The following is a 20,404-nucleotide window of genomic DNA, read 5'->3' on the forward strand; positions in this document are numbered from 1 at the left end:
GCCTGCCCATTGTTCTAGAGGGAGACATTATTCTATTGAACAGTAAGCGAACAGTATATGCTCTGAAGGTTGCCAATGTCTGTCTTCCAAGACTATTGACTATACAGACGTCTTTGAAAAGATAGTCCAGAAAAAGGGGCAGTCAGTGCTTTCCTTTGCAAGACATGCAGAAAAGCCAGTGACCCATGGAAAATTTTCTCCCAATATATGATAGTGTCACTAAATAAATGCCTTTTGCTTTTAAATGTATATTGCTTAACATAAAGAACTTTTTAAAAAACATTTTGTTTTGGGTGATTAAGGCATAGAGAAAATAGTATATGTTGGGTTTTTTTCCAGTTTTAATTTCGTAAAAGAAATTAGATGGGTATATGCATACACAAAGAGTGCAATGCACACCATCCGAGGGATGGACACGCTTGAAACTCGGACTTGTGGGGGGGGGGAAGGGCAACATACATAACCTAAACATCTGTACCCCCATAATATGCTGAAATATAAAAAAAAAAAAGAAATTAGATGTATTCTCTGATTAAAATCCTCTGATGATCTCCATTCCTTTTAGATGAAAACTTAATCTTATGGCCTGCAAGAAGTACTAGATGTGACTCTTGCCTAACTCTCTGACCTCATCTTATCTTACTTTCCTCATTATGCTGTGACCCCAGTGCCATTCTTTTGCTTTTTAGAATGTAAAACATGTTTTCCTACATCTCAGAGCCTTTGCATTTAGTGTTTCCTTTTTCAAACACTCTTCCCCTTTATGTTCCCTTGGGTTCCTCCTTCTTATCATTTATGTCTTAGTTCAAAAGTTATGTCTTCACATCGTCAATAATTTTAACATAGCTCTCCCAGACACCCCATTCCACCTTTGACTGTCTTAGTGTCTTTATAGTATTGATTATCATATGAAATTATCTTATTCATTTATTTATTTGCTTGTGTATTGTCTGGATCCCTGACTAGGTGATAAGTTTTATAAGAGCAAGCACTTTTTCTTCAGTGTCATTTATCACTATAACTCTAGGACATACCTGGCACACATTAGACACACAGTTAATGTTGAATGAAATAATGAAAAAATGAATGGAATGTGCTAAAAGATTTATTTCTTATCCAAAAGTATCAGTGGAAGTCTTGCTCTTTATCCATTTTTATTGTTATGTGGTGAATTATTTAGTAACCTTTATATATTGTCTCTTTATAGTTTTGGGGTCATTTAGTCATTTTTTGGTTGACAAATGTTGAAAAGAGATTAGGATGCATAAAGGCATTCAGAAGCACTTTTTTGTAAGTATTTTCAGAAAAGATGCTTTTGTAATACATTAAAAAAATTCTTATTTAAATTTTTGACAGCCTGTTTTTTACTTAGGTAATAAAATATGTCAATTGTATTGAATATTAAAGTAAACAAATATCTTTATCTCAAAATAATGATGGTAATGGAACCACCATTTAATATTTTAGATGTACAGTTGGAGAAATCACAGATGCCCTGAAAAAGGTATTTGGTGAACATAAAGCTAATGATCGTATGGTGAGTGGAGCATATCGCCAGGAATTTGGAGAAAGTAAAGAGATAACATCTGCTATTAAGAGGTAATTTGTGAGATTTCTTTTTTTTTTTTACCCCGAGACAGGGTCTCACTCTGTTGCCCTGGCTAGAGTGCCGTGGCGTCATCATAACTCACAGCAACCTCAAACTCCTGGGCTCAAGCGCTCCTACTGCCTCAGCCTCCCGAGTAGCTGGGACTACAGACATGTGCCACCATGCCTGGCTAATTTTTTCTATATATATATTTTTAGTTGTCCTGATAATTTCTTCCTATTTTTGGTAGAGACGGAGTCTCGCTCTTGCTCGGGCTGGTCTCGAACTCCTGACCTTGAGTGATCCACCCGCCTCAGCCTCCCAGAGTGCTAGGATTACAGGCGTGAGCCACTGCGCCCGGCCTGTGAGATTTCTTAAGCAAGAATTTCATCTTTTCTGTTAACAAAATTTTCTGGGAGCTTAATTTTCTCACATATAATTTAGAAAATATTTGGATCAACTTTCCTGTATATAGTTCTAATGAAACTAATAAATAGTAAATTAAATATTCATTATTATTTATATTATATACAATATATTACATATAACCCATAAAATATATAATTCATTTATTATATAAGTTTATTATATATAATTATATGTTATATCATTTAACTTGTATATATTTACTGAGTAATAAATATTAAGTTAAATATTAAAATGAATAATATTATTTTTCATAAAATTAATATTTTGAACTTTTACCATAGTCCCCTTTAGGAGTTTCTTATTTCAAACAGATGTTTAACTAACAATGAAATTGCTTCATATCCTCCAGGTATTTAGATTTCAATCTGCTTACTATGGTAGACTTTCATATTCTCTTAAATTTGTTTACATTATTTAAATGCTTGAATAATTATAAAATCTTAATTTTCCTAACTGAAAGTAAACATTTGGTTGGCATAAATTAAAATTAGTCTTCAGCCAGGCGTGGTGGCTCACGCCTGTAATCCTGGCACTCTGGGAGGCCGAGGCAGGAGGATCGCTTGAGGTCAGGAGTTTGAGACCAGCCTGAGCAACAAGAGCAAGACCCTGTCTCTACTAAAAATAGAAAGAAAGTAGCTAGACAACTAAAAAAATAGAAATAATTAGCCAGGCGTGGTGGCACAGGCATGTAGTTCCAGCTGCTTGGGAGGCTGAGGCAGGAGGATCACCTGAGCCCGGGAGTTTGAGGTTGCTGTGAGCTAGGCTGACGCCATGGCACTCTAACCCAGGGTACAGAGTGAGACTCTGTCTTGAAAACAAAAAATTTTGTTTCCATTGAACTGATAATAAATAATACTTCCACAGCATGAATTGGAAATATAGATTAATGTGATCATGTTTCTCAAATACAAAAACTGGCTTTTTGGTGATGGCCTTCTCAACTTTTGTAACAAACTTCCCATTAAAAATTTTATGTCAATACATGTATACTAGATAAATATCAAAACAGCCAATGTGAAAGTCATCAAAATGGAACTTTTTTTCTTTTAACAAAAATAAGTGCTTTTTCATATTGTATGTAAATTTGTCAATGTAAGCAGGCAAACATTTTGATCATACATCATTACAAGAAACCATATTGCAGTCAGCTCAGGTACAGTTTACACTTGTACCCCTTGTGAAGGGTAGATGAGATACGAACAATTCACAGCTGCTAGTGGATCACGTTTATGCACATGTATAAATGACTCTGAAGGCATCTTTTAGTTTATATTTAAATATTTCTACATATGGTACTCTGTAGACTGGCTTAGGCATGTGGAAAGTTGTCATCTTTTCATCTTACTTCACTGATGTTCTCAGTGTTACATGCGTATAGGCTGTGCAATCTTTCCAACTTCCTCTAAGGGGGACATGGTAAACATATTCAGGCTTTAATGGAGCTCTCAATGTAAAATAGAGATATTAGCAAAATATAAGTAAACAGATTAGATATTTTTGAATTAACTTGAAATATTTGCTGTGCATAAATTACAGTTTTTATATCCTACCTTTGGACAATTAATATTTAACTACTGTTGTATTTTAAAATGTCTCTTAGGGTTCATAAATTCATGGACCGTGAAGGTCGCAGACCTCGTCTCCTTGTAGCAAAAATGGGACAAGATGGCCATGACAGAGGAGCAAAAGTTATCGCTACAGGATTTGCTGATCTTGGTTTTGATGTGGACATAGGCCCTCTTTTTCAGGTATTAAAAATTGTTGTGGGGAATTTCAAAAACCATGCCATCAGCCACTTACGTTTAGAAAAAGCAGCAAAATGATGATACACCATGTTTTAAATTGGTAAAGAAAGACCATATTTAACAAATTCTCTATTTTTGAATGCATGTAGTCCATTTAATTATGACAGAAATAAAAATAAAATATAAATATAATATAATAATGCGTGTTTCAGCCTTTGTAAAAGTAAATGTCAATTCAGAACGAAAACTTTTATTAGGGCTCTAAAACTGAAGATTACTTTCAAAGATCTTATTGTGCTCTTTATTGAGATTTGATTAGTATTTTGTGGGAAAGATAGCCCACAGGGGATTGGTGGAAAATGTTTTGAAAAAGAAATCAAACATCAGACATCAGATTAAGCTCATTTCATAAGTAGGTTTTCTCTTTTTTTTTAATGTCTAGTATTCTATTTAGTCACAGAATATTAGACCCTGACAGGAAAATAATTTGTTGGTGATAAATGAGGCTGAAACTAATTATTGTACTACAAAAAAATCTGTCTGAAAAGTACATTATAATAAATTTTCTATTAAAAGCTTTATCCACTACATATTTATTGGTTATCTACCAGATGCTAGGCTCTGAGTTGGATACGATTTTGTCCTTAGGGAGGTTACAGTCTCCTAACAAAAAGAGGTTTGCTTACTAGTAATCATAGCAGAATGTGATAATTGCTGTTATAATTAAGGTATAGCCAAAGAGGGCACCTCACTTGATTCAAGAATTCTAAGAACTTATGTTTGAGCTGTGCCTTTCAAAGAAGCACAGTACCTTTCACTTTCTAGAAAAGTCACTTGCTGAAGTGAATTAAGGAGAGCTGTGATTAGAAGCAAGGAGTCTGGTTGGGACAAACAATGGAAAACAGTTTACTGAGGCAATGTGAGGGTCTCAGCAGAAATCAAATCTCAGCTAGGTGTTTGAAGAAAATTTAATGAGGGGCTACTTACAGTTATGCAGGCAGGATTAAGAGAATCAGCCAGGAATAGAGAGGCATCTGGGAATTAAATTTCTAAGAATTTCAAAAGTTGATTGTTTCACAATGCCATTAACATTGCTGAACAAATTATCTTAAAAGCAAAGGTAATAAGTACTTAAAACTCATCACTTCCTATTTATCTTACTACATTTTATTTTTATGTATGCTCTTGAGGTTACTTTGATGTGTTACATCTATATGGTGGAGATACTATATAATTGTGTGGCTTTTGTACATCTTTTTCCTGCTTTGCATTCAGTAATGTCATGTTGGTAGACTGAAATTGGCTATGGTTAGAGTATTCACAACATAGAAATCAGCAAACACTAAAAATTAGGGATCGAGTTATTATTTTCTAGATTATCTAAATGTATAAATGTGATGAAGAGAATATAAATGATGCAAATTAAATTTTAAAAGTTTATCATATCTATAGCCATTACATTGGGAAGAACCCCTAAATTTGGGGAAATAATCTTCCAGTATTCAAAAAATACTATATGATTTAGGAAAGAAGTTACTTATGTCATTTATAAACAAATGAAGTTCTGATATACATCCATTTAGTTTTCATCTTACTCTCTACTGTAAATAAATAAAAATATCAATCAACCCATGTCCGAACTACACTCATTCATCAATGACGTGAATGACATCTTTGCTGAATCAGATCATAATTAAGCATTTTTCTATAGCCTGATTTTGTCAAATCATGGTTGAATTGCAACTATAGGTAGGCTACAAATACAAAAGTTGGGCAAATTTCTTTCTTTTTTTTTTTTTTGAGACAGTCTCACTCTGTCACCTGGACTGGAGTTCCCTGACATCAGCCTAGCTCACAGCAACCGCAAAGTCCTGGGCTCAAGTGATTCTCCTGCCTCAGCCTCTGTAGCTGGGATTACAGGTGCATGTCACTACGCCCGGCTAATTTTTCTATTTTTGGTAGAGATGGGGTCTCAGTCTTGCTCAACCTGGTCTCGAACTCCTGAGCTCAAGTGATCCTCCCGCCTCCGCCTCCCAGAGTGCTAGGATTGCAGGTGTGAGCCACCGCGCCCAGCCAAGTTTGGCAAAATTTAATGAAAACATTCTGTCAAAATCAATTGACTATTTGTATTTACGGTAAATATTATCAGATATTTTGTTATTATTTGTAAATTATCAGCTATATATCCCTTGTATCAGTAAAATTTATAATTAGTGTGTATATGTGTGCATGCATGCTTTTATTTGATGGTGGGGAGGTGGTTGTTTGTCATTTACCAGCACAACACTCGAAGAGGGTCACCTGATTAAAAATTAGTCATGGAGGGACACACATCTGCCAGAACCATGGTTTCATGGTAGAGAGAAAACATGGAAAAAATATGCTGATTTCTTTCTCTTCCACTGGGAAAATGCATCCAGAGCCAGAGAGCAGGGAAACCTTATGTAGGGGTGGGATCTCTAGGGCACTGAGCAGGGCAGAGAATGACTCTCAGGGTGATAATAGGGCAAAAGAATTAAATGTTATTTAGCTAATAACCTATAGCATTTGATGGTCTGAATGTGGACTTTGAAAGAAAAGGAGAGAAATGATTTCCAGGTTGGAATGAGGTGCCACTTACTGAGATAGTACTTGAGGAAGTAAAGATGGATTTGTTGGAGAAGATCCTGTACGGGTCCTCCCAAAATTCATGTCCACCTAGAGTCTCTGAATGTTACCTTATAGGGTCTTTGCAGATGTTATTTACCTAAGCTATGGAATAGGGTGGGCCCTAAATCCCATATAACTCTAACCCGTATAAAAAGAGGAGAAGACAGACACACAGAGGCACCTAGGGAAGAAGACCATGTGACAACAGAAACAGAGATTGGAGTGATACAGATACAAATCAAGGCATGCCAAGGATTGCTGGCAGCCAAAAGAGGCTAGGAAGAGGCAAGGAATTATTCCTATCTAGAGCCTTTAGAAGGAGCCTGGCTTTGTCAACACCTTGAATTTGGCCTTCTGTCCTCCAGAACTGTGAGAAAATAAAATTTTTGTTGTTTCAAGCTACCCAGTCTATGGTAATTTGCTACTGTAGCCCTAGAAAATAATACAAGGCCTGAGTTAGATTTTGGACATGTTAAATATATAGCGCTTGTGGAACATTCAGATGAAGATGACCGTATAAATTGGATATGCACGTCTGAACATAGGAGGGAGGCTTCAGTTAGATACAAGGTTTTGATACTCATCAGCATCTAAATGGTACTTAAAGCTGTGAAAATGGATGTAAGTACCCAAGGGAATATGTACAGTGAGATTAAAAGAGAACCTGCACATTAAAAATAAATAGGGAAGGAGACAGCAGAGGAGTGAAAGGAAATGGGATGAGTAGTGGGATAAAAACTAAGGAAGCAGAAGAATTTCAAGGGCAAGGAAATAGTATTATAGCATACCACAGACAGGTCAACTGACATGAGAACTAAAGAATATTCATTGCATTTTCACCAGTAAAGAAGTAAACCTGAAGAGGCCCAGCCTTTGGAGAATCTCCCATAAGAGTTTCCCCATTTTGAATTTTTAGATGTTACTCTGGAAGATGTAGAGGAAATAGTTACTATAAAGAATTAGCTGAAATTTCTGGAGATATGTCCATGAACTGTGTTGGTAGATGTAAGTGTGTTTATGCATTTAGTAATATGTAATGTTTTGAGGTTAATGAATTTAATGTAGGTTTTGTTAAAAATCTCAAATATATATATTTAGATTGCCTTTGTTCTTTCTCCAAGTCAAATACTTTTTCATTCTGTTTTCTTCAGTTAAAACAAATTTGGTTTATTTCATTAAACTTTACATTCTACTACCCTGTTACTTTAGTTTTTGTTTTAAATGGTGATCAAATATAATGCATTTCTAATATTCAGCAGTTAGTTTTCAGAAATATTTTTTCATAAAATTGAAATATTTTAAAATAATTATTGTCAGCCATTGTCACATAAAGGAATTTAAAGAACTGAAAGTTCATTTCCCCGTTAAATCTTATCTATAAAAATATAATTTGCCTTTTAGTACCACCAACTTTGTTATCATAATACTACATCATTTAAAAAAAAACTTGTATGTGTCATTTGTAGCTAAAGGTACCATTCTCTATTTTGATGATGACTGATTTAATAAAAATTGAATTTGAAGTTTAAAAAACTTCAACATTTAGTAATTTAAACTATAGTTTATATAAGCATAAAGCATGGAACTGAATTGTTTAAATAGGATTTTAATTTAATACATTTAATATATCCATGGTAACTTGGATGATATGAATGATAAATGATGCTTAAATTTCTTCTAAGAAATGAATAGCAAAATATGCATTTTTTTAAGGATTTTAATTTTACATGTTAATATTTTTCAGACTCAAGGTTTTACCTACATGCTGTGTGACTTACTTAGAGATCCCTTGGGTGTGGCTCTATTACCTGAGAGTATAGAATCTTTTATTAATAATTGTTTCAACACTAAAACTACAAGCCTTAAAAGTTTGCCAAACTCAGGAATTTCACAGATTAATGATTTTTTTGTGCTTATAATTGTGTAGTAATTTCTGAGGTGACTTCATTCTTGCCTAATTTTTAAATTTATATTTATGCTGGACATGGTGGCTCATGCCTGTAATCCTAGCACTTTGGGAGGCTGAGGCGGGATGATTGCTGGAGCCTAGGAGTTCGAGACCAGGCTGAGCAAAAGTGAGACCCCATATCTACAAAAATAGAAAAATTACCCAGAAGTGGTACACACCTGTAGTCCCAGCTTTTTAGGAGGCCAAGGCAGGAGGATCATTTAAGCCCAAGAGTTTGAGGTTGCAGTGAGCTATGATGACAGCACTGCACTTTAGCCTGGACAATAGGGCTAGAGAGCTTGTCTCAATAAAATTATTAACAAATAAATATATAAATAAATTTATATTTACAATGAGAAACTCATAAGTACCTTTCATATGAAATTATTTAAATGCATGTAATTAGAAAACCAGTGTCACAAACTCATTATTATAGAAAGTAGATACGGTCTTGGGTATCTCAATTCATAATTGATACTTGCAATTTATGATTTTGATTCTAAAACTGGTTAAATCCAGTTAATAGATGAGAAGCACATTCTCCTCAATGCCTTCTCTTTTCTTGTTTATGCACTACCTTGAGTGCTGTAACCTCTTAACTGGTTTCTAGAGTTTTTACAAAGGTAATTTGGTCCATATTTTTCTGTTAATTTGCTATTTTTGTGGGAGAAGAAGGATCTAGAGCTTCCTTTGTAGTCCTTCATCTTGCTGACATCACTCTTTCCCACTCTATTTTAAAACTTAAGATTCTCCTTTTTACATTGCATTTTATGTTTAGTCTTTGATTTTTTTTCACAGATAACTATAACATGTTGCCTTGTACTGCACAGCCACTCAATAAATGTTGATAATGAAGATAACAGATATACTTTAAAAAATTATAATGTGAGATAGTTTTCCCTGTATTGCTTCTTTATCTTGAAGATTATTTTTTAGTGAGGAAAATCTTAGAATGTTGATTTAAGTAGTATAACACTTTCAAAGCAATTTTTTCTTTGGTCGCTGCCTAGGAATAAACGATGATTCGTCTCTTTCCTTTCTGACTGTTTAGACTCCTCGTGAAGTGGCCCAGCAGGCTGTGGACGCAGATGTGCACGCCGTGGGTGTGAGCACGCTTGCTGCGGGTCACAAAACCCTCGTTCCTGAACTCATCAAAGAACTTAACTCCCTTGGACGGCCAGATATTCTTGTCATGTGTGGGGGAGTGATACCACCACAGGTATTTTCTATGTCTTATATTTTTCTCGTAATTTTTCCTGAGTAATGATGGCTTATATGTGGTTCTAAAGATAAATTTGTTGTAGATTTAGGACCATATTATCTCCTGGTGATTTCACTAGGTAAATTCCACAAAGCACAAAAGTGGGCAGTGTTGTTTTCTATTCAAGTTATACTGTCATTCATTTAAGTATAGTTTAACAGTTTACAAAGCTTTTATGAGAGAACTATCTCCTTGCAAACCAGTAACCTATGATAGATACCTACCTTCTTCATATTCTTTTTTTTTTCTTTTTTTTCCTTCTTCATATTCAATAAACAATGATGGAGAAGGAACAGGATAAAAATAATAAAACCTCATACCTGGAGTAGAAAACAATGGTAAACACACAGTGAATGTATCAAACCCTAGCCAGAGATACAGTGAGGACTCCTTGTCCTGGGGGCAGAGTGAGTCCTTTAGTTAGCTTGCTTCTGTTTCGGAGGAGCTACCTTGTTCATTTCCTCCATGTTCTCACCCTAAATGCTGCCCTGGCCTCAGAGATCTATCAGTTACATGGTCCTGTAAAACCCCTTTATTATTTAAGCTAATTTGATCAGGATATGGTTTTCTTGAGCCAAAAATATCCTAATGCAGACATAAATGGAATAGCTTGTCTTGAAAGTTATAAACTGAGTGGGGAAGAAGTATATACTTAAACAAAAAGGAAAGGAGAAATGGATGCTAGGTAACAATGGTATCAGTTAATTTATTAATGAGGTGAGGAGAGATCTTCCACATGTTACATTCCTGATCAGTTAAAGTAGTTAGTTAAGAGCTAAATAGAGTCTGTTTCTGATCCAATTTTTAATTATATCGAGGTTTACTTTTTTATAGAGAATGAAAAAAACATTGAGTTAGGACTGTATATGAGGCTGCTCCAAGTAAATGATTCATAGATGCTACAGAAGCCCCACCTCTATGGCAGGAATCTATCAGTGAAATGTGACCTTGTTTCCAGCTCTACAGTTTTTTTTCTCCATTACAGTTCACCATATAGAATAGTGAATTCATACACCACGTATGAAAGGAGAAAATACGTATGTATGAGGTTATGAGACTGGTTATAATGCGGGGCTAGTGAAGGATATAATTTATTTTCTTTCTAACAATGCAGTATTTAATGTGATACAGTCAACACAAAATTCCTTTTGTTAACAAACTTGTCTATGATTTTTATAAATATAATTCATTATTGGGGAAAATAAAGGACTATTATTATTTATTGCAGTCTACCTATGGAACGCTTCTATCTATATTGCAGTTTTAGTGTCTATAATAAGTAGGCATGATATTAAAATGTAAGAGCCAAAATAATTGGGCAGCAGAAAATATATGAATTAAAATATGTGTTGAGAAAACAAGTAGGCCTGTTATATAAGTGAGCCGACATTTTCAAGAAATATATTTCATACAAGTTGTGTTAACTCTCTGGATATTTGAATCACTTATGACATCCGTAGGTGTTTGCCATACTCTTTTCCCTAAGAGTTTAACAACTAAGGACGATTTTCTGTTAAACTTATGTGTTAATAGGAGTGTGCTTTATTATATGATTATAGCAGTCAATACCCTTATATTTTTCTTGTTATTTGCACTGAATATATAAAATGCTGTTATTATTCAGTTGAAAGTCACTTAGTTTTTAAATTAGAAGGCACTAATACATGGTGATTAATCAAACAGATAATATTCTCTGCCACTGTGGCGCTTATAGTTTCTGCGGTCTGATTAAAAAAATATGGTCTATTCTCACGAGTGTGTTACCACAATCAGGATTTTCTAACCCTTTTAGCAGCAGTGGCCTCCAAGTATTTTAGGCAAGTTTAGCAGACTCATGATTCCTGCTTCCATCATGCCTGGCCTGGCTAAGAGGAAGATATTTAAAAATAATTCTTGATTTGGAAATTATTTCAAATTAACAGAAAGTACAAAAATAAAGATAGTACAAATAACACCTTGTACCTTTACCCAGATTCACTTATTGCTAACATTTTATCTCCTCACTAAGGTACATTTTACAAGGCTTATATAAGACTTAGGTAAGTCAAACACCCTTTTCGTAGTTGTAACATTTTGCAGTCTTCTTCCAGTTGAATCCTCCATTCCAAATTCATAACTCAGATGTCAGGACAAATGCTACACAGCGTTTTTAGGGAAGAGAAAAGATGCTAACCTATTACTCTGACCATTCCCAATTTGGAGATGATTGTTATTTAATATTTCATCCAGTTTTCTTATGAGCTCTTAAAATCGATAGCACCTGCTCAAAAACAACGACATGTTTTGAGCACCGTTATATGTCAAGTGCTAGGGATACAAAGATGATTAGACATGATCTCTGCTTCAGAAGTTCGCAGAATAGAAGGAGACATGTTCAATAAGATGTGTTAAATTCCATTGCAAAATTCTACTATTATTATATAAGAATATTACAAAGATATAATAGAGACGGAAAAGAAGTAGTTGGGGGATAATTAGTGTGACCATATAATTTATTGTCTAAATATGATAGTACTTGAGAGTACAAGCGGTTTCTGTGAGAAGGGGTGCTGCAACAGTAAATACAAATCAGACTTCCTGTCATATGTGATCACCCCAGTGGATAAGGATCAGGGTCTGTCTTAAAGGATGTATTTCCTAACCTTGATATTATAGCTATGAATGTTCTGATGTTAAAACAGCCTGCAGTCTGGAGCAGTATTTGTGCCCTACACTCAAACATTAACTGCCATTAAACTCACAAATAGCAATAGCAACAGAAAATGAAAAAAATGAGCTTAGCTTCATAATCTAATTCCATCATGAGGCCGAATTCAAAATACCACCATTTATTAGCTGCAGACAAAATACCTAGGAGGAAAATAGTCTTGTGTACTCAAAGCTATAATATGATACCAAATTTAACACAAATAATGACAAGTAGTGAAAATTTAGATGAGAGAAAATTATGGTTTAGGGCTCCGAAGTTCTTAGGGCCATTCAGCTTCCTGCCACAAACAACACACTGTATTGGAAAATGGGTATTTGGAAAATGGACAGAGTATGTTTGGTTCTTTTAATAACTTGGGATAGCAGAGTGTGCTATTTGCTATTAATAGCAGTCCCTCCCAATAAAGAAAGAATTTTTTAGCTGCAGATACCAACAGTATACCAGTTGAAAAGGTTTCAGGGAACAAAGAAGAAAGGAACAGGGTTCATTGTTATTTTGTTTTACTTACTTGAAGTTGGAAATAATGTCTCTTTTACTAATTAAAAAAATTCTTTCAACAGGATTATGAATTTCTGTATGAAGTTGGGGTTTCCAATGTATTTGGTCCTGGGACTCGAATTCCAATGGCTGCCGTTCAAGTGCTTGACGATATTGAGAAGTGTTTGGAAAAGAAGCAGCAATCTGTATAACATCCTGTTTTTGCTTTAGCTTTTTTCTAAAATATTCTTTTAGTTATGATCAAGGAAGAGAGTAAAGCTATGTCTGCAATTTAATTTCAACACCTGATATGTACTTCCCTGGAAAGGTTTACATTAAAATACCTTAATTATAAGCATGTACAGTTTCACTTTAAAAATAAAAATAATTCCTAAAAACCCTCTGTAGCAATACTTTATCAGAATCTCTAGACAAAGATATTATTTTTGAAGACCATGGTGTTATATTTATTAGAAATATTTCTTATAAATCTATTTACTTTTTATTTTAAGTATTAAACTTTACCTAAAAAGATATGACTAGTCCCATTCTTCAGTTTAGCATTACATTGACTTGAACACCAGAAAATAAAATCCATATATTAATAAAATAAAACACCTATCTTGAAAAAATAGTAGAGAATATTTATGTGGGGAAATAGATTGTGGCTGTGGTCCTTAGCCAAACTCTACCAGAATCACCTTGGTAAAAGAATATTAAATAACGCAGCAGGTTGGAATAGAGGGGAATTGGCAGCATATTTCTTCAAGTCTAATTTTATTAATACTTTCTTCCCAAGCATGACCATGTGACCTTGTTATTGTGAAGCTTGGCTCAAGACCCATGAGAGTGGATGTTTATGAACATTCCCTTAAATCAGAGTGCTTAGGTTGCTATTACGCTTTCTCCAGAATGATGATGTCAGTGGTGGTTGTGGCGTATGATATAGAAAGAACTGAACTTTCCAGATCCAGAAAGATGCTACCTTGCATATATTAGCTCATTAAAGATAAGTTGCAAAATTAAAATTGCACAAAGAACACCTGTACTTTGCTTGTTGAACAATTTGCTCATTAAAGAAGGAAAGTTGTCCGTTATTGTTAACGTGATCCATTACATAAATATAAAATAAATAACAGTGATTGTTTTGTAATGAATTCTGTTGTAGTTTATTAGATCAGAGAACACTGTTTTGGAAGGTATTATAAGCTTTATATATTGCTATAGAATTTATAAGGTACATTGTAATACAACTTACTTAAATTTAGAACATGATTATTAGAATAGTACTAAGTCATCATTAGTGTTCCCATTTTACAGATGAGCAATCTAAGTCCAGTGATATATTCACTATGCCATTTTATTGACTTTTTCTTATAAGGAGATGCATATTAATTTAATAAGTATTTGGTTTTTATGATGTGTTCAGTTATGCCTTGGGTGACAGGTGAAATAAACTCCTCAAGAAATTTACAATTCTTGACATTCAGTGTCTTTTGAGTAGGCCATTTTGTGAAAAAGAATGGGAGCCTCCTGCTACCAAATTTCGCATCCATTATGTATTTCTTACCTGAATGCAGAAGTACTGGCTCCAGTAACCTTACTGCTTAAAAACCTATTTCCTGAAATATACAGTGGCATGGGTCCATAGGAATTAAATTTGGCTTGACTCGAAGATTAAATTTTCTCACTGTTATTAAATCCAGCAAATATCAAAACTTAAATACTTTAGTGTTATTTATATGCCAAAAGATTCCAAACGAAATTTTACCTTATATCAAACTTTTATTACTATCCTAATTTTTGGATGAAAACTTCTATGACCATCCATGAGCAGACTTTTGGAAATGATCAGGACAATGACCAAGTATACAAAGAAAGTGAATATATGTCAGACAAACTGTCCCATATTCACCAAATAGTATTATAAAATTACTTCCCTAATTTCTTTCTGACGAAAACGTTTGATTCAAATAGAAGATTCCAGTGACAATTATAAAGCACAGTCAAAATATACTGTACCCCTGTAATACTCTGGAATAAATAAATAAATAAAGGTACATTTAGCTACCAAAATATGTATACATATACTACACAAGCAATTTAACTTACGAAGGTGTGTGTTGTTCACAAGTGGGCACCCTCATCAATCTAATAGTGCCCACATCTTAGTTACAGCTCTTTCATCTTTGGTAAGATTAGATTTATAATAATGATGCCAGTGAGGGCAAGATTTTGCATTCATATTCAGTGTAATCTAGATATCTTTGTTTGCTTAAAGTATTTAAAGACTAATGAGGAATGAATGACTTCATCTGTGCGAAACACTCCACATACATACACGTGAACTGAAGAAATAAGTAACTCAGGCATTACCTAGCTTAAACTTTTGCTTCCATCAGGGTTCAGTTAGAGAAGAATCAGTAGGATAAGTATGTGTATGTGTGTGTGTGTGTGTGTATGTGTGTGTGTGTGTGCTTATGTGTGATTTATTATGAGGAATTGGCTTACACAATTATGGAGGCTGGCTAAGCCTCCTAAAATCCACAGGGCAAACAAAGGGAAGATCATGAGCAGGCTGGAACCCCACAGGCATAAACTGAAACTTATTTTCTTCAGAGAGTCAGTAAGGAAGGAAGGTAACGGGGTGAAGGAAGAACAGTTGTTGATTTAATTGCAGTTTGGAGTCTCTGGGCTCAGGAAAGTTTCATGCCCTCTTTTAAACGGCTTTTAACTGATTAAGTCAGATGTCTCACTCAAGATAATCTCCCTTTTGATTAAAGTCAACTGATTAGGGACTTTGTTTATATCCCTTCCCAGCTATCTAGAGATTAGTGTTTGAATGATTAACTGGGAGAAGGTGTGTTTGTGCGCTACAGAATGACTGTCCTCTTCTTTCCATCCTCCAACTCTCATGAGGGAATATCCCATTCCTTGTGTCCCACCCTAACTGGAAATACAGCAGAAAGAGAATTGTGGAGACTGTAGTTCAGTCTAGTTAAATTGACGCATTACAAAGTTATCATATGCCCTCACTATGGATAGGCAACTGAGGCAGAGAAAGGAAGATTTAACAAAAGTGTGTACTATTTATAGCATGTCTGGAGCCTTGTCTGCTGGCTCAAGGCTCAGCATTTTCATATTCATATCTGAAGAGAGGCACGTTGAAGAGTCATATCAACCCATATTTGCTATCCATCATTCAGTGGAAAGGTCCAAAATTTAGAGTACGTTATACAATCCTTGATAAAAAGAATTTGAAGAATCACTTTTGTATTGATTCAAACTTTTGCATCAAAGTTATCCGGGGATGTGCTTTCTCAAAGGCAGTCTTCTTAAAATACCATTATTCTCAGATCTGCTATGCCATTAATAAACCTACATCAACTGAAATTAGTAAATAAATAAGGTTTTTCCAGGACGGTCACAACTATCGTTAGACAGAGCAGGCACCACTTCTTTACTCTGAAGAGTAATTCTCAATGACCAAGAACTTATAATTCAACAGCAACAAAAACAACCTGATTTAAAAAAATGGGCAAAAATTTAAATAGACATTTTTCCAAATAAGTTACACAGATGACTAATAAGCACATAAAAAAATGATCAAATCACTAGTCATTAGGAAAATGCAAGTTGAAACCACAATGAAATACCACTTCATACCTATTAGGATGGCTATTATAAAAAAAAAACAAACAAAAAACCTAGATTGAACAGTGTTGGAGAGGATGTGGAGACATTGGAACTTTGTTCATTGCTGGTAGGAGTGTACAATGGTGCAGCTACGGTGGAAAATGATATGATGATTCTTCAAAAAAAACATAGAATTACTATATGATCCAGAAATTCCACATCTGGGCATATTCCCAAAAGAAGTGAAGGCAGGGAATTGAACAGATATTTGTACACCAATTGTTATGAACTGAATGTTTGTGATTCCCCCAAATTCATATTGTGAAGCCCTAACCCCCAATATGATGGCGTTTGGAGGTGGGGCTTTTCGGAGGTAATTAGGTTTGGATTAGGTCATAAGGGTAGGATCCTTATGAGGGAATTAACGCCCTTACAAGAAGAAACAGGAGACCTTGCTCTTCCTCTCTCTCCTGGTCATGTGAGGATACAGTAAGGAGGCAGCCATCTTTAAGAGCTCCGTCACGGAGAGCTGAATTGGCTGGCTTCTTGATCTTCCACTTCACTGTCTCCAGAACCGTGAGAAATAAATGCCCGTTGTTTAAGCCACCCGGTCTTGGTATTTAGTTATAGCACCCTGAGCAGACTAAGACACAAATGTTGATAGCAGCATTACTCGTAATAACCAAAAAGCAGAAGCAACCCAGTGTCCATTGACAGATGAATGGATAAACAAAATATGATATATTCTTACAATGGAACATTATTTGACCTTAAAAAAGGAAGGATATTTTGACACATGTTACAATACAGACACGTGTCATTGAAGACATTATGCTTAATGAAATAAGCTAGTCACAAAAAGACAAATACTGTATGATTCCACTTATATAAAGTTCCTAAAGCAGTCAAATTCATAGAGACAGAAAGTAGAATTGTGGTTGCCAGGGCCTGGGGAGAGGGAGATATGGGGAGTTAGTGTTTAACGGGTTCAGAGTTTCAGTTGGGGAGGATGAAAACGTCCTGGACATGGATGGTGGAGATAGTTGCATGACCAGTGTGAATGTACTTGAATCCACAGAACTCTGTACCTAAATATGGCTAATATGGTCAATTTTATGTTATATATATTTTGCTACAATAAAAAATGTATTTAGGACGATGCCTGCAATATGACACAGTCTTTATAGGTATTAGTTATTATTATCGTTGTTACTGTATTATTATTCCTGCTATTATTTTTAAAAAAATGAATGGATGGCAAGGCATGAAACCAAGAAGGTAGGCAGAGACCAGATCATTTAGAGGCTTATCCTGTAAAGGGATTTGGATTGTTATCCTGAAGGTTACAGAGAGCCATTTAAGGATTTTAACCAGGGAAATAATCTGATAAGATCATTTTAGCACAGCAGATGGAAGATGCCTTTTAATGGGGTCAACACTGGAGATAAGAATTAAAAGGCCATTATAGTGATTTAATAGAGAAATTCTAAGTATCTAAGCTTATCTGCTTAGGTGCTACTCAGAGATGGCAGTGATGGAGAAGATATGATCTTATTTTGGAAGATTGGCTTGACAGAAACTGCATTTTATCTTTTAAAGAAGTCTTTTGATCCTTAGGTATTTGCTGTATGGAATAGGCTATGTCCCCTCACCTATTTCAGTTGTTCTCCCATGGACCTCTTTTGATGTGCAGTGATTTCATGACCGAGTACACTGGTATAATGTCAAAATCAGGAAAAGGTAAAATTACGGGATTTTTTTCCCTAGTGAAATTTTTGCCAATACTAGAGCTTTCTAAGCTTTTCTGGCTTCAGTAGCACACCAGGATGATGTCTTTAGGGGGCACTGAAGACATCAAAATTCATTTCCTGCCACTTAATGGGAATTTATTACACAAATATTATAAGGAAGGCAGGAGGGCTTTGGAGAGGCAACCTTTCTGAGTGAAATCTATGTGGAAGTGGGAGATATATTAATATTAATAAATTAAAGTAACAAAAACAAAAGAAAACAGGATGATTACTCCCTCCTTTGATTACCATCTCAGGGAGTGGGAATTCATATAACGGGGGGTGGTGGTGAGGAGAGGGGTTTTTCTTTTTTTCTGAGACAAAGTCTCCCTCTGTCACCCCAGGTAGAATGCAGTGGCATCAGCCTAGCTCGCAGCAACCTCAGACTCCTGGGCCAAAGCGATCTTCCCGCCTCAGCCTCCCGAGTACTTGGGACTACAGGCATGTGCCATCATGCCTGGCTAATTTTTCTATTTTTAGTAGAGACAGGGTCTCTTGCTCAGGCTAGTTTCGAACTCCTGAGCTCAAGCAGTCCACCTGCCTCGGCCTCCCAGAGTGCTAGGGTTACAGACATGAGCCATCGAGCCCGGCCGAGAGGGGCTTTTAAACAGTTCTGGACTTATCTACCCTTAACAAAATTATGCTGTATGTCACTGCCACCCTCCAGTGGTATCCTTAAGTTCCCATCTACTTCATACTACTCAAAAACCTATGCTTTAAAAAAAGGGGGTATAATAAAACCATCTATGTTAACGTGGAAATATCTATTAATGTGAAATACATTTGTTCTACTAGGGATATTTTTATTTCAACTGAGAAAAAAGTCTCATCAAAGTGATTAATATCTACATGTACTTGCTGCTTGGTAGACACTCAATAAAAATGATGATGATGATGATAATGATAACAGCTAATGTTATTTCTACCAATAGGTAAATCCTGCCTCACTTACAAAGAACTAGGGGCCATCCTTTAGGTCATTAGACAAAGTTTCATTTTAGAAGTAGCCTAAAGTTGAGAGATAAAATTGAAAAAAATGTATATATTTGTTAAGGTATTCTTGTCTATGTTGTGCTTATCATTACCAAAAATGCTCTCATCACTCAAAAATATTTTCAAAGAAAAGCCATTCTGGTTTTCCTAACTAAACACAATATTTGTGTTTTCTGTTCTCAGATCTTCCTTTTATTTTATTTTTTCTACTGCACCTGTAGGTGTCTCCCTAAGTTCAGGATTATTCTATTTCCTTGGCATTATATTTGAAATGATGCCCATCCTAGAAGCCCAGAGGTGCTATAAACACTCTCGGAAAAAGCACATCTGTTTGATAGTTTACTTAGATGTTCCTAATGTCATCCTTTATGATCGTGATCTGTGGTCAATAAAACTAAATGTTGATAATTGTTTATGAACTGTGTTGCATATTGTGCTAAATTGATTAGTTCATTAGCAGTGAAACTAGAATAATATGAGATTAATATTGAATTATATTCTGTAAATCCGTCCCTAACTCACATTTACTCATTTTACATGACTAATTCCTCCTGACCTGTTTCCTCCCTTTGCATTCAAGCCTCTTGCTGTTATACTGACCTCTTCTTACTACTTACCATGAGATCAAGACATGATATTTAGGGTATTTACATGTAGAAAACACAATACGCATTCCCCTGAAGTTCTTAAAAAAAGGGAAATGAAGAATTTAATCACTTATTTCAGGATTATTTCAGTACCATTTTGGTTCTGAGATCACAGGCAAAATATTAATTCAGATAAATGCTATGAATTCACAATAATATATACTTTTATTGATTGATTATTATTTGTAAAATTTTAATGACATTACTTTTGGAAAATAAATACGTAAAGATTTTTTTGTGATTTTTGCAGAGCTACACATACCCAATAAACGTTACATATCTCTATAGCGAAGAGACATTTCTGCTGTTGAATTTTTTCTACGAATGGAAAACTCAGCCTAGGACTTGCTTAAGGGGTAGAAAAGTAAAGCAACGGTCATGATATTCTCAGGTTTTCTGAACCATCTTTACTCGACGTCAAATATTCTGTTCTATCGTCTTCTTTAGTTTTGTCACTCATCAGACCGTATGGTTATCAGAGCAATATTCGTGACAATTTTCTGTCAGACAGAATAAATGGTTTATCTAGAC

At 35.0% G+C, this 20,404-nt stretch overlaps 1 protein-coding gene across 1 annotated transcript in view; it reads left to right on the top strand.

Annotated features, from left to right (window-relative positions):
- The window catches only part of MUT (methylmalonyl CoA mutase), a 38,472-nt gene extending 25,033 nt beyond the window's left edge, over nucleotides 1-13,439 (top strand). The window contains exons 10-13 of the mRNA XM_012664674.1: nucleotides 1,468-1,599; nucleotides 3,618-3,765; nucleotides 9,411-9,578; nucleotides 12,891-13,439. Of these exons, the coding sequence (XP_012520128.1) occupies nucleotides 1,468-1,599; nucleotides 3,618-3,765; nucleotides 9,411-9,578; nucleotides 12,891-13,019 (577 nt within the window). The 3' untranslated portion in view covers nucleotides 13,020-13,439. The remainder of the gene's footprint in view (nucleotides 1-1,467; nucleotides 1,600-3,617; nucleotides 3,766-9,410; nucleotides 9,579-12,890) is intronic.
- The last annotated feature ends 6,965 nt before the right edge of the window (nucleotides 13,440-20,404 follow it).

This window comes from Propithecus coquereli, unplaced genomic scaffold (assembly GCF_000956105.1).
Source record: "Propithecus coquereli isolate 6110/MARCELLA unplaced genomic scaffold, Pcoq_1.0 Scaffold90, whole genome shotgun sequence".
NCBI classification, from domain to species: Eukaryota; Metazoa; Chordata; class Mammalia; order Primates; family Indriidae; genus Propithecus; species Propithecus coquereli.